This window comes from Zootoca vivipara, chromosome 8 (assembly GCF_965207765.1).
Source record: "Zootoca vivipara chromosome 8, rZooViv2.hap1.1, whole genome shotgun sequence".
NCBI lineage: Eukaryota > Metazoa > Chordata > Lepidosauria > Squamata > Lacertidae > Zootoca > Zootoca vivipara.
Genome location: NC_142591.1, coordinates 43,099,284 through 43,114,907, shown reverse-complemented (window position 1 = coordinate 43,114,907; position 15,624 = coordinate 43,099,284). Strand labels below are relative to the sequence as shown.

The 15,624-nt window shown below is 42.1% G+C and overlaps 1 protein-coding gene across 2 annotated transcripts in view; it reads right to left on the bottom strand.

The window, feature by feature from the left end:
- The window catches only part of MIB1 (MIB E3 ubiquitin protein ligase 1), a 45,389-nt gene extending 31,126 nt beyond the window's left edge, over positions 1–14,263 (bottom strand). Inside the window, exons 1-8 of one of the 2 annotated variants that reach the window (XM_035126451.3) lie at positions 13,564–14,263; positions 10,333–10,504; positions 9,924–10,053; positions 6,478–6,582; positions 3,846–3,912; positions 2,951–3,155; positions 2,447–2,630; positions 737–881 (exon numbers count right to left, since the gene is read on the bottom strand). In XM_035126451.3, the coding sequence (XP_034982342.1) occupies positions 737–881; positions 2,447–2,630; positions 2,951–3,155; positions 3,846–3,912; positions 6,478–6,582; positions 9,924–10,053; positions 10,333–10,504; positions 13,564–13,792 (1,237 nt within the window). In that variant the 5' untranslated portion in view covers positions 13,793–14,263. The remainder of the gene's footprint in view (positions 1–736; positions 882–2,446; positions 2,631–2,950; positions 3,156–3,845; positions 3,913–6,477; positions 6,583–9,923; positions 10,054–10,332; positions 10,505–13,563) is intronic. The other variant, XM_035126452.3, reaches the window with a different exon arrangement.
- Positions 14,264–15,624: the final 1,361 nt, after the last annotated feature.

Here is a 15,624-nt window from a genome sequence, read left to right as displayed (position 1 = left end):
CTCCTACCTTTAGCTGTGGTTGGACAGCAGCACAGTATGTTTCCTCCCACTTAACTCTAAAATTATGGATTTCTCTATTCTTTTCTATGGACAGCATTCACTTCCACTCCCCAAAGGAAAGGAAAGGAAGGTTCTAAAGGAACCTAAAGTTGAGCAGACTGTGAGAGTTTAGAAATAGGTGTATAGCTGAGGGCAGCTGAGACATGAAATGGCACCTGACTTCTCTGAGCTTCCAGTGGTTCACTCACAGAATCTGTCTTACCAGGATTCAATTTCAGTTTATTGGCCTTCAATTAGCCTGACTCAGAACATGTAAGGAATTACTTCCACTGAAACTGCCTACAAGCTTTCTTGCACCATCTTGTGGACTGTCTGGTGCTTACTACTGATGGAACATTTTAGCTGCATCTGACCTAGTAAGGTTGCAATCCTACAAACAAATACCTGGAAGTAAACCCCACTGACTTCAATAGGGCTTTTTCTGAGGAGGCATGTTATTTATATCCACAACCTGCTTTTTTATTCTTCTGCAGCAATTTAGAACACCAGACAACAAAAGTCTCTTCTAAAATCAATTCCACTCTCCTCTGGAAACAGAATAAGTGACAGAACTGTTTTACATTAAGAAAAAATTATTTCCCTGAAAGTTAATGCAGTACTTTCACTACATATTTTTCTCTTAGATAATACAACTTTCATAATTTCACATCATGTAGACACTAACTTTCTAACTTACCCCCAGATGCATTGCTTATAGCGGAGCCTGCTGATGCTACCTTTGACACAGCAGCTGGATTGTATGTCCAAGAAGTTCCACAAACCTCTACTTTTAAGTCACTATCTGAATAGATCTGCTGGACCCTTCCAACTTTACCTAAAGTCTACATTGAAAACAAGACAGTCAAACACATTTATTATGTTATAGCTTTGTAAGTACAGATTGCATAGCTGCCAAGTATCCCGTATCCGCCGGGAAAACCCCTTTTTTCTTACCGTTTCCCGGCGGTCTCCCGTTTGGTGGAAAATCCTGGTATTTTCCCTTTAATTGGCTTCTGCCCGGCGGCCATTTTTCTGGTGCCGCTTTGCCCTTCTATGGGCACCAGAAAATGGCGGTGCCGGAAGTCGCTTCCGCGCAAGACCGGAAGTTGCGTGACGCGACTTCCGGTGGCGTTGCCCTTCTATGGGCATCAGAAAATGGCGGTGCCGGAAGTCGCTTTTACGTGTTTCCGGTCATGCGCGGAAGCGACTTCCGGTGCCGCCATTTTCTGGTGCCCATAGAAGGGCAAAGCGCCACCGGAAGTTGCGTCACACAACTTCCGGTCATGCGCGCACTGCCGATCCCGGATCTTTACGACCCGGACTTGGCAGCTATGAGATTGTAACACCCCATACTATATTTTCAATCAAGTTGTATATACCCTAGCCTCCCCCAGTCTACTGTCTTTCAGAAGTTTTGGACTGAGTTGTATGTAATGCAAGCCCAACTCATAGCAGATGCACTGAAATTAATGAACATGACTAACTTAGGGTAGTACACTCATTGAAATTAATTGAAACTAAGTTTTTAAAACAAAAACAAAAAAAATACAACTCCCATCAACCCTGACTACTGGCCATGCTGTTTGCGGCTGATGGGAGTTATAGTCCAAAACTTTGATGGTACCATGTGGGAGATGGCACCACTATTGTTTGAATCATAACGATAAGCAAAGATGAAAGCTAGAAATGTGCAGAATAGATGATTAAAATAAAATCTAGTTAATTTCTGTTATGACAACTGTCAGTGCTCCTCTAAAAAAAGGACATGCTTTTCTACCAACTTGTCCCTTACTCGCATCACAATGGCAAATGTAAGTAAATAGCTTGAAAATACATCCAGCAAAAGACATATATTCTCCTTCCACTGAGCTAATTATATGGGGATGGTGGTCTCGGTTTGCATAGGAAAAAGACCTGCCACACTTTTATTTCAAAGGTTATCACAAATATCCATAAAATCTCATTGAAGGTGTTGTTAACAGAAATTAATTATTTTCTGAGATAAGCTGCGGTTGTAAAAGAACAACTAGAACAATTGTCCTGAAAGAGGGAAATGACAAGTCTTCTTCATGTTGATTAAAGTATCAAGACTAACATTTCACTACCAAATTCTTCTATTTCCAAGCATTAAGAGACAGAATTATAGCGTTATACTAGGAATTCCTATACCAGCACCACAAGACATAAGTGGACACCAGCATCCTGACACTGATACAAGGGCACAATTGACACCAGACCATTGTGTACATGAGCCAACATCTGTACTGGTGCACAGATTTCTGCCCAACTGCCACAGCAAGAATGTATAAGGGTTCTTGCACCATACTATTAGCACAAAAACGAAAGGTTTCCCTTCAGCATTGAACAGTTCTTCATTTAGAAGAAACCAGACTTAGCTTAAACTTACAGGAAGCATTGCTTCAGCCCATTCACCGTGTCCTCTTTGAAGCAGCTTAATTCTTTCTAGGTCATAACAAACTTGGACAAGATCACCCACTTGAAATTGTGAGGTACCGCCTTCAGCACCTTGAGCAGCATCTCCACTTCGGACAACGTTGGCTTTGGTGAGAACAGCAGGGTTAAAAGTCCACCTGAAAAGTATCAACAGCCATGAAACATTATGATGAAGTGTTTAGTGTTTATATTAACTGTATAGCTACATTACTAACCAATCTTAACCCACATCTGCCAGTCTACAACTGGTTGATTTTGCAAGAATCCAATATGTCTCCATGGTTGTATCTACTAGTTTAAGAGTACCCCTCAAATGTTTAAAGTAAAATGAAATGGATTAATGTAGTCACATTTCTGTAATAAGTTACTAGCCCAACATGCTAATTCAATTTGATAACTGACTCCCAAGGCTGGCTCCCATTAAGTATTCCAGGCAAGAAATAGGGGCATAATGTACCTATTGCCACTTGGATACTGAACAACAATGTCATGATCTTCATCTATGCCACAGACTGTGCCAGTAGTAGTTAAAGTTTCAAACATTCCATCAGTCCATCCTCCATGGCCATGCTGCAAAGACTGAACAATCTCCAAGTCAAGATCAATGTTTACTAGATCACCGATCTGCAGTCCACCAGGATTTCGGTTACCATTTTGTTCACCTAAAGTTAGAAATTTAAAAAGAAAAGGTAATGTTTAGGAATCCTCATTCAATCTCACAAATAACAAAACTACCAACTGGATCCACTGTAGTGCTAAGGTTCTCATTCCGGTAGTGCAAGGATTTAACCTTGGCAGAGCAGAATTCCCTCCCCTTCTCCCTCTTGTGCACCCACTAAATCTGGGAGCTCACTCACAACCCTGCAGAGGAGATTTGGGAGGGAGCAGGGCAAGGAGAAGAGGTAGTGTAACTAGCAAGCAGTGAAATGTATGTAGAAGTGCAATTCACTAAGCAATATAAATAATAGTATCACCATTATAGCTAGTGGAAGTAGCATACAGCTAGGAATTGTTAACTATGATAAATACTAGGAAAAAAGTATTTTACCTTTAATGGTATCAACCCCCTACTAGGTTATGCACACACACAGGGTTGTATTGAATGCTGCACCAGCAGGGTTCCACTGGTACAATGGGATTTCCGTTTCTCCTCCTCACCCCAATCCCAACTCTAAATCAGTGGAAGGGGGTACCCTCAACCCTTCATAGCTGTTTTTGAGGATACGTGGGAAGCTAGAAGAGACATTCCACTGCACACACAGAATTCCACTGCATCACTAGAGCTCCAGTATTGGATACGACACAAAGACTTGAGTCATAGCAAAATTCAAATTATGTTACATTTAACTCACCAAGCACAGGACAGTGGTCTCTGTAGAAGGACCCTCCTTTCGCATCCTGAACACATTTAAGGTCTGACTAAAATAAAACAAATGCAAAGACAGAGACACAGATCTTTAGCTTAATATTTTAATACTTAAATACTGAGCCAGAATTTGTATCACAGTAGTAATCTAGTATCTAGACCAGGAGTAGGCAACCTAAGGCCCACGGGGGTCATTTAACCGGCCCACTCAGCGAATCCCCGCGCGCTGCGCTAAACTAGCACAACACGGCGCGGGGATTCAGTTCCGCAGCACCGGAAATCATGTCTGCACAGATGCAGACGCCAGAAATTGCGGGCACGCGCACACAATCCAGCCCATGGAGGGATCTCCGCTGGAGTGAACCGGGAAGGTAAACCTTGCCGACCCCTGATCTAGACCATTTTTTCAACATGCTTCCCCCTAATGTTCCTTTCGTTGTACCCTTCCTTCTGTGGCCTATGGAAATTTGAAAATAGATGAGTGTGCTTTGTGACAGATACTGTTTCAAATGCTAATTCAAGAGCACTATAAAGGGAAATGCTAGTCCTGTTGATATGGATGTAATTTTAAATTTTTATATGGTGTTTTTTGTGTGGTTTTATGTAGTATTGTTGTAAACCACTGATATATTGTATGAATAAAATATATGAAAATAAATTAATACTTTCGTCACTCATCCTGTTCATATCATGTGCCCTCTCAATCAGAGTCAACTCACAGAAGGCTTTGTCCAACACTATCGTCCTTTGTTTCACCAGTCTAATAGTACCATGTTGTATTAAAGTTTCCCAAAATAGTCTGCAAAAGCTTAACTTGTATTTCTAAAAGTGAAAATAAACTTTCTATGCACAGTAGTTAAATAGTTTTACCAAAATATATGGTTTCTATAATTTTGAACAAGCACATTGAAGTATTCTGGATGCTATTTTATCCTTTACTGGATACATAAGCAACTTATTTTAAAAAGTAATCACTACTGAATATACCGTAGATAACAGCAAAGTCTAGTATGTTTCTTCTTCCCTAACTCTTGCTTTCACTATTCCTAATCCAAGTAGCAGCCATCTGGTGCTATCTCTGAAGCAATTCCCATTGAGTAAAGGTCATTCAACGCATGTACACTAAAGTGTGAAGTGAACAGGAAGAGTCTTCTAATCTGTATCATCTGGAACTAGAGGAGTAAACAAAGGAACAGGTGGTGTATAGGCCAGCCATGTGCTGTTCAAAAATCTTTCTCTTTATTACTTGAGGAAAAAAAGGTCCCAAGTACTAAACTTGAGGTACTGGCAGTTTGCATCACGAAAAGAATACATCATCCACCAAGTTATATGAACACACACCAGAATGATCCTAAAAAATGAAAGGCTGCTAACAGATTATCTCAGAACCAGAACATTTATTTTAAGAAAATACCTCAACTGCAAAGCAAAACACATATGCATTCACACAGCACGCTGCGATGTTACAAATATGCTTGCTATAATCTGACCCTATATTTCTAAGGATTAATTGAAATGTACTGCTCTTTTTTCACTCCTCTCACCAATTCAGTGTGATCAGAAAAAATCAAAGCATGTACATGAAAAACAAATGACTGAGCTGCTTCCAATAGCTAGGCATGCCTTTGCCTAAAGAGGAAGGAAGCAAAAAACCTTCCAAAAGAGGATTCTAGACTCAAATGATACCTTCTATTCAGCAACAGTTGTTTCAAAATAAAACTATTTCCTTCGGAGAAAGATGAATTTAAATACAACAGCCAACACAACAGGAATATAAGTATAATCATATTTACACATTAGTTACAAAATTTTGGCACTGGTATACCTGTATAGGAAACTTTTCCTGCATACGAAATAAATCACAAGTAAGGGTCAACTGGAAATTAGTAAATCACTGTTTCCAAATAGAAAAGGAGGGGTGAAGTTTGATTAGACAATATTTGTGTAAACTACTACTAAATGCAGTAGCAGTAAATTGAGATTTTTAAAAAAGGAATAATGACTTCACTAATGTGAAGAAATACATTTGACATACTATTATAACAGGTATGTTCATGTTTAATGAATCCTATTTAACACATTACTTTATTCTGCTGAAACAAAGCATTTCTCAGTTTGCTACATAGCACTGTCAAACTGGAGAAAAGTAAAAACTTTCCCAGTTTTGCCAAAGATTCTGTAGTACTATTGGAATCACATGGGAAGTTCACTTCTAAACCGTGAAATTTAATCAAACTTCAAAGAGCACTAAAATACTATGAAACTATCCAAATATTTACTACAGCCTAGGATGTAAATAAATTAACATTAGGGAATTAAACTCTTTTCAGCAATTGTCTCATTTATTTTGTTGTAAATAAGTATCTTACTTACGAAACTAAATGCGTCTGATAGAAATAGAAACTAGCTCAAAAGTTGTAAGTAGTTTGCATGTTTAATGAACTGAAACCAGACTTGCATATGCATGAGTTGTCCCTACAGCTGTAGGAACAATGAAGTTGCTAATAGCATGCAAACTGACAGAAGGATGTAACAAAAGAAGATAATAGCACAGAGCAAGCCGTTTTTACTATTCCCCCATGAAGCAATTTTACTCTTTGTATTGCTTTACTCCTTACCATGCCCTCAAAGCCAACTCTGTAAAGGTTTTTAGCGCCATTGTCCCATAAAACATATGCTGCACTGTGTGGACTTGATGCACTCCAGTCTTGGATTTCAGTGACCTAGCAAAGTAAAGAAGAGGAATGGGAGTATGTTGCCAAAAAAAGTAAATAATCTTTACCCACAACCTATAGATAAGAATGCTTCCATTTATTAATCATTTGCTTAAAACAGTTGTGCAGCACCTTTGACTTCCCAGATGTTGCTGAACAACAATTCCTATCATCTCTGACCATAGGATGTGCTTGCTAGGGCTGATAGGAATGGAAGGCTAAAGGTTACTGTATCCTAATTTAAAACATTTATGGTATATCCTACTTGTTGAAAAAGTTCAAGACAGCCAAGAAACAAAGTTATAATATATAAATAAAAACACGAAAAACCCAAAAAACTACATCATGATTTAAAAATACATAAGGCAGCACCAAAAAAATGGAAAGATAAACCCCTTAACAACCAAAGGTTTTCAAAAAGGAAGCTCTTCACATGGCAATAGATGACCATCAGGGAATGGCCAAGGTGGCTCGCTCTCTGGGAAAGGAGTTCCAAAGCCTGGGCACTGCCCCCCAAAAGCCATCTTCTCTGCTCTTAGAAGATTTTGGAACACACAGGAGGGTCTCTGTTAGTGACTGAATGCTTGCATATCAGCAAAGTAGCAAGCCAAGTTATGCCTCAATATTTACGCACATTTAGAGGAAGAGTCTTAATTTTCAAACTAAAATCAGCTATAAGCACCATGTCTTTCTTGAGTCACAAGCAAACAGACAAACCCCCATTTTTTATTTTTAACCAAGTAACAAAAGTGGAGTTTCCTTCAATTTAAACATTAGTGAAGTAAGCTTACACAAAATATAAAAACACTGGACAACCAATAAACTGACAACATAGCAAAACGTAAAACAGATTAATTTGTCTTAAAAACCTAGCATATCAAGATAAAGCCTCTCCTAAATAAAAACATGCTTAACCCAAAGAGAATTTCATTAAGAATGTGTACACCCCATGCACACATACCCGGATCCGATTCAGGGCCCAATCTGGCACTTCAAAGCAGCCTCAATCCAGCAAAGATCTAGACCAGTGCTAAATTAAGAGACTTGCTGACTTTAATCAGGGTTTAAAACACTAATTAAACAAGCAATCATGGGGAGTAGGTGATGTATGCATCTCCTTCAACCCCTTGACTTCCCCACCCCCCTTTGGATGGGCCCAGGATGCTCTGGGCAAGCACAATCCAACATGGGACTGCCTCAACCTGCTCTAGCTAAATGCCAGGTCAACCCAAATTGGTCTGGGATGCAGTGTAAGCCAGTGTAGATCTCTAAATTATGTATCTGGGTGCCACTACAAAAAAGGCACCGTTTCTGTACTCAAACAGGTGTGATTTAGTGAAAGGTCAGAGTCTAGAATGAAGATTCCCAAATCCAGTTGGAGAGGTTCATATGAGCATAAAAGGTAAAGGGACCCCTGACCGTTAGGTCTAGTCGCGGATGACTCTGGGGTTGCGGCGCTCATTTTGCTCTATAGGCCGAGGGAGCCGGCGTTTGTCTGCAGACAGCTTTTGGGTCATGTGGCCAGCATGACTAAGCTGCTTCTGGCGGACCAGAGCAGCGCACAGAAACACTGTTTACCTTCCCGCCGGAGCGGTACCTATCTATCTATTTGCACTTTGACGTGCTTTCGAACTGCTAGGTTGGCAGGAGCTGGGGCCAAACAACGGGAGCTCACCCCGTTGTGGGGATTTGAACCGCCGCCTTCTGATCAACAAGCCCTAGGCTCTGTGGTTTAGACACAGCGCCACCCACATCCCGTACATATGACCATAAACAGGCCTTAAATAACTGGGTCCCAGACCACTTCAGTTAGAAAAAAAAGCCAGCACCTTGAATCAAACTGGTAACCAGTGTAACTGGTGTAAGATGGGGTTAAATGGTCTTGCTCCTACCATCCTCTTAGCAGCGACATGTTGAACCATATAAAGCTTCTGGTTCTCTTTAAAGGCAACCTAACTTAAAGGATATTGCATTAATCCAATCTGAGCGTTACCACTGCTGATGTAGGCTGGTTTTTCTATTGAAGGTCACAACTGGAGAGTCATCCAAAACCACTATCAGACACTCCTGACTACCAACATGACCTGAGCATCTAAGGTTAGCATCAGATCCAGAATCCAAAAGCTGAAAATTTGGGTCTGTCAGAGGGAACATAATCCTATCCTGTTCAACAGAATTCCCCACTAACAGTACCTCTACCTTGTCTGGATTATGCTTCCATTTGTTTGCCCCCATCTATTTCAGTATTGTCTCCAAACAATGGCTTGGGGTGTCTACCACCTCCCTGGAATTATCTGGTAGAAATGTATAAGTGGAGCTGTTACTGGCATTAACAGCACTTCAGGTCAAACCTCTGGATGATCTCACCCAATGGCTTCCTAGATATGTTAAAAAGCTTGAGGGACAAAAAGGAACCCTGTAGTATTCTACTCACCAAAACCATGAGGCAGAGCAGCCTTCCTCCAGCACTGCCTTCTGGCATCAACCTTCCATAAAGGACTAGAGTGGCTGCAACACAAGTGTCCTCAAGTTCCAAGTCAGCAAGCCAAACCAGACACAATACCAAGGCTGATCCAGGAGAATCAGTAGGTACACACATACCAGACACCCAAATCTATCCCCCAAAGGACAATAAAGATATTTTCTTTCTTGGAACCAGGCCAAAAAACATATTAGGATGGATTTAAGCAATTGTCATTATTCAGTACTAACTGGAAAAACCACCAAGCATTTTCAATAGCAAGTTTAAAAGGCAAGTTAGAAGCTGGATGGTAGTTAAGGTCAGTCAGTCCCTTCTCCCCACTCCGCTACACAAAGGGTCTCAATATGTCTTCATTTATCTCATTTCCCTTAGAGAAGCATAAGTCACTTCTGTGGTCCAGGTAGTCCATGGGCAGGCTCTACTTAACTATGAGGGACCAGGATCAAGAATACAAGAATATATAAGTAGACTGTATTTCCTCAGGTATCTAGTGTACCATCTAGACATGTAATAGTGGAAAAATAATCACTATAATACTGTATGACTAGATGGTATACTCACTATATCCATATTTGGCTCTGCTACTATGATGAGATCCAAGTTGGTACAGATACTACGGTAGCAACTTGACCTGTAAAATATATTGACAGCCGCTCTTCCAGAGGGTGATGAGGGCCTCAGCAGGATTGTCAAATACCTCAGCAGAAAAATCCCCCAGACACCAAGAATACATTTGAATCTGTAAGTGCCCACAGGAGCATCAATGCAACAGGTCCACCAATTCTGAATAATTCTTTTGTGGCTGTATTCAAAACCTAACTAGATACTAAACTGTGCATGAGGGAGTTGTCATATTCTGAACACTTACTTTGCCTCGACGTCCATTGCCGCCATCCTGATCTTCCCATTGCCAATCAACTCCTCGTACCACCCTGGCACCTGTGAAGATTCCTCTTGCAGTGATTTTCTTTGATTTACGGCGAGACTCCAGCAACACCCTAAAATTTAATATCAAATGGTAAGTTACAAGAAATATCAGATTAAAAACAAGTTGTTCAATAGCAAATCTTTAATTTTCAAGAATTAAAAGGAACTATTTTGATTAAAACTATGCGCTCCTTTGCAAGAATGTATGTGATAGAAATTAAAATAAATTTTAACACATCTTAAATTTCAATACGTTGAACATCTCATTATCTGAGGTGGTGACAAGACCCTTCTATACCCAACACACTCATAATTAGGCATTTTAATGAAAATGAGCATTTAAAATGTACCTTTCACTTCCTGGTGTGGTTATTCTGTAAAAGCGATGTCTAAGGTGATGTTTATCCCCATGATAACACACAGTGCATAAGTCATAATTGGTGCATTCTGCACATTTCCATCGAATACCAATTATTGGTTGTTGGCGACAAGTATCACACATTGTTCCATCATGTTTAATTCCTGTGGAAAGGAATAGAGTTAGAACAGTATTTTGAAATGCATAGATGCAAGCACATGCAATATACAAGAGCACATGCATCAACAGCATATGCATACACAAAACAGCTTGCTAAACAGCCAAGGGTTCCCCACCACTGCTCCATGTAACTGAGAACACTGAAAAAGCATTACAGCTGGTCAGTGAAGGCTCCAATACTCAGATGTTCTCAGATGAACTTATTTGAGAGGAAGGGGACAAAGCATTTTAACAATGTAGTCCTAAGCGTGTCTACTCAGATGTAAACCTCACTGAGATCAGATAAGTATGCATTAAGTCAGGCTTCCTCAAACTCGGCCCTCCAGATGTTTTTGGCCTACAACTCCCATGATCCCTAGCTAGCAGGACCAGTGGCCAGGGATGATGGGAAGTGTAGTCTCAAAAATCTGGAGGGCCGAGTTTGAGGAAGCCTGCATTAAGTACTCTCAGATAAGTATACATAGCAAGAGTGGGAAAACTTCTTTAGCTCATATTCCCTCATGGCAAACCTTCTAGGGGCCATGCACCTGTGATGGGCAGTACCAGAAGCAAAGATGGACAAAAGCAACTGACGTCTTACCTTTGTACAGCAAGTTACATTCCAGCCACACAAAAATCAGTTCTCCCCAACACATCTCAGCCACAAACATTTATCACAGGACAAAGGTACACTCCAGCCAGGCAAAAACATTCAGGGAGGTTGCAGATCAAGGCTGACAAGAGGTGTGGGAATGTTGGTCAGATACAGAGGCCATCTTGGATCCCTGGGCCTCAGCTGCAATCCCAAGACTTATCCAAGAGTACCGTAAGTCCCATCAAACTCAACAAACTTACTTCTAAGTATACATTCCACTGTAAATGTAATTTTCAAACTATTCAAAAACTCTATTTTGAAATTCTATTAAAATACTTGACATATTTTAAAGATATAATTCAACAGCAATGAATTCCCTTGGACTGCTTAAGTCAGGCATAAGCAACCTCGGCCCTCCAGATGTTTTGGGACTACAACGCCCATGATCCCTAGCTAATAGGACCAGTGGTCAGGGATGATGGGGATTGTAGTGCCAAAACATCTGGAGGGCCGAGGTTGCCTATGCCTTGCTTAAGTGTTAAGAAAAACTTATGAAAGTACTAAGGATGTTTAACATACTCATTTTAGCATGTCCAAAAAGCAACTGTCATGTATATTTACAATTCTTAAACTTCCCAATTTGACTGATACCATTTTAAAGGTAAAGGTAAAGGGACCCCTGACCATTAGGTCCAGTCGTGACCGACTCTGGGGTTGCGCGCTCATCTCGCATTATTGGCCAAGGGAGCCGGCGTACAGCTTCCAGGTCATGTGGCCAGCATGTCAAAGCCGCTTCTGGCAAACCAGAGCAGCACGCGGAAACGCCGTTTACCTTCCCACTGTAGCGGTTCCTATTTATCTACTTGCATTTTGACGTGCTTTCGAACTGCTAGGTTGGCAGGAGCTGGGACCAAGCAACGGGAGCTCACCCCGTCGCAGGGATTCGAACCGCCGACCTTCTGATCAGCAAGCCCTAGGCTCAGTGGTTTAACCACAGCGCCGTATCCATTTATTACACTACCAATTAATTAAAATAACTTTTAACTAACCCTTTCACATAAAAATATAGTATCCGTTTTAGTATCCATTTATTACACTACCAATTAATTAAAATAACTTTTAAATAACCCTTTCACAGAAAAATATAGCAATGGAAAAGTATCTGTCCCTCATCACGGGGCACAAACTTAATTTTCTGCCCAACTTCTTGCCTAATGGGCAAGAGTGACAGTACTGGTAAAATGTTAGGTGATGTTTGTTATCAGTACTGAAAATCCCCTAAGGCAATATGAATATACACATATGCATGCCCTTTACACTTTGCATGTGATGCATCAAGTGTGGAATGCCCTATAACAAAGACTACATTCTTATGCACACTTACTTGGGAGTCACATTATGTTCAATAGGGGCTTCAGAGTAAATATACCTAGAATTGGGCTCCATTATTAGTTAATATGCATAAACTAAGAAAAAAGGCTAAGAGTATTTTAATAAAAATTTTGAGCAGGAAAATGTACAAACCACCTGGTTTTGCTTGTTACTATTTACTGAGATGAATGTAGTTTGTTAGCAGTTTTGAAATGTTGAATTATACCACAGGCACTAAAAACCACCTTCTATCTGTCAAAATAGGGACACCTGCCATTAACATTCACTTGCAAGTTTACTGCTAGAAGGAAGATGCTCAACATAGTTGCATTCACTTTCAAAGAACTCTTTCAAAGTTACCACAGTCAAAGGCTACAATCCAGTGCACGCTTACTTAGAAGTAAGCACCCCTAAAGACCAGGGGGTGGCTCTTTTGATTAAAACAGCCAAGGATCACCCTATAAAATCCCAGACCTAACACCACCAACTGGGAAAAAGTTGCAAGGAAATGAAGACTTCCTTTCAACAACAAACGACAAGGTTAGATTTGTAGGTCCCCATTTTCAAGAAGACAGTCGTTCCTGCTGTACTTATTGCAGCTTTATAAATATAAATTTTATTTGTGCATTCAATAAACAAACACTTATACCAAAGACCTATACTCAACAGAAGCAATAGTTCTACGCATTCTTGCCTTGAGCAAGCCCACCTGCAGTAAATGAAGCTTGACTTCCTAGCAGAATGAGCACAGGGTAGCGCTTGTCGCCCCTTCTGCGCTGCGTGGCATCCCCACCCGTCCGTTTCCCCTGAGTCACATATTTTTTTTGGGGGGGGGGGGTTGTAGGAAACAGAGTTTCCATCACAGTGAAGAGCCCGAGGGCGGGCAAGCCCATCGCAGGCATCAGGGGGCCGCCTGGATGTCTACCGACTACCCAAGCCGGCGCCCCGACGACGCGACGCCAGCCACGGGCAGGGCGTCCTCCACGAAAAACAATGTCCTCTTTCTCTCTCCAGCCTCGCTGGGAAGCGACCCCCGCCCCACACTCCCCACTCGGCCCGGCTCGCGACTCGAGGCGCCGTCCCCTGCCACCATCTCACCGGTGGGCGCGCTGTCGAGGATGCGCAGGTCGTAGGCTCCCGAGCAGCGGTAGTTGGCGGCCGTGCCGTTGTCCCACACCACGACCACCTCCTCGGGGCTCTCGAAGCTGCGCACGGTGCCCACGTGGCCCTCGCCGCCGTCCTGCTTCCCCCACTTCCAGTCAGGCCCCCTCACGACCCGGGCCCCGACGCCCTCCACCATCACGCGGTTATTCCTCGAGTTGCTCATCCTGCCTCAGCGCTTTCGGCCGACCACGGCGTCACGGGCGGCGGCGGGCCGTTGAGGCCAGTAACGGAAAACAGGGAGGTTGGGGGGGGGAGGGCCCGAAGGCTGCGTCCACTTCGACGCCGGGGGCAACAAAGGCGGCGAGCCAGAGCCGGGCCGGCCGGTCTCCCTCACTGGAAAGGGGTGGGGTCGGACGCGGCCTCCGCCAGCGGAGCGCGACGCCTGCAGCTTACTGGCCGCCTCGCACCCCTTTTCCTCCCCGCGATGGTCTCTTCCCCCGCTGAAGGCGCTCGCGCCGCTCCCTACAGGTTCCAAATGCAGGGGCGAACCCGGCGCTTCAGCTGATCCATCCGGGCACCATGGCGGCAGCGCCACCACGGCCTTGCGAATGGAGGAAGGGCGACGTGCCCTCCTGCGCATGCCCCGGTTCTGCCATTTTAGCTGCCGGGGGAGGGAATGACCCCCTTTCGGAACAAAGAGGAGAGTTTCATCAGCGCCACCTAGGGAGCCGAGACGTGTACTGCATTTTCTAAAGGCGTTTTCTGTTTCCGCTTTTCCTTAAAAACTTTCCAAAAAGGTAAACGGGGATTTTGTCTGAATTGAAAAGTGTTTAGGATTGTTAAGTACACACGTATAGATGTTCTGCTGCTGTCCATGGATCCCCATAACACTGCCCCTTTTAACAGGCATCATCTCATCACACCGAACGTGACCAAGATCTTTCATCCAAAGCGTCGAACTGTTTCTTGATAATGGTAAAAATCATTTAAAGATTATGGCTATAAAACAAGAATATTACACACCACTCTTATGTGCTTAATCGAGACGGATGCTAGTTCCATAAATGTATGGGTCCTTGGTACACAAAACTCGGTCCAGGATTGCAGTCTGAACGTATCGGGAAAATAATATGGGCAAAGTACTTGCTGCCAACAAAGTTTTTATTAAGACAAAAATATATAACCTCAAAAAAAAACCCTGGTATTACAGGCATGCCTTACAAATAATAATGTGTTCATTAACTTGTTTTTGTTTTGTTTTTTAAAAAGCTTTGGAGATTTTACTATATTTCATCCACTGGAATTACATTGAAAGATGTCATCCTTGCAGATATCCTTACTAATAATAGCCTGGTGATAACTTCCAGAAGACTAGCTGTATGATTCTGTTGGTGCAAAAAGCAGCCTTAGACTAACACTTTTATTATGACATATATGCCTTTTTTGTACTAAAGTCCACAAGATTTTGATTCCATGTATCGCACCAGCTGGCAGCCTTAGAAACTGTCAAACCAAATTCATTACTTTCCCCTTACCACTGAAAACAAAAAACAAGTACAATTCAAATTCCACCCAATAGATGGCAGATACTAGCCATCTAAAGTTGCGGCAGCAGGGATGGGGGATTATTTTAAAAAGTGATAAAACTGCAGGTGGCAACCCCCATTGTTTTCTTTCAGGTCTTGGGCTTTACTGATTCCCTGAGGAAGCCTGATGCAATGTGTCCTGAGTATTAATTCGGGAACTCTATTGTTATACCCCTTCTGCCTCTTGAAAGAATAACTCTATACAAAGCTGCGTCAGTGTATGGTATCTTTCCCAGCTGTGTGCATACAATACATTTCCTGGTACATAACAGCACCCTTCATGCAACACATGTCCAGCTTCCATTTTCGTTCTGATTACCTAGCTAACAATTTCCTTCTAATGGTGCCTTTGTTGTTTTTCCTTATTGCTTGATAGTGCCTTCCTAGCATTCCATCCCAAGCCTATTACAGCTAGCCATTATTCAAATATGCTGGTCTCAACTTTTGATTTGCTTTGTCATTCTATACA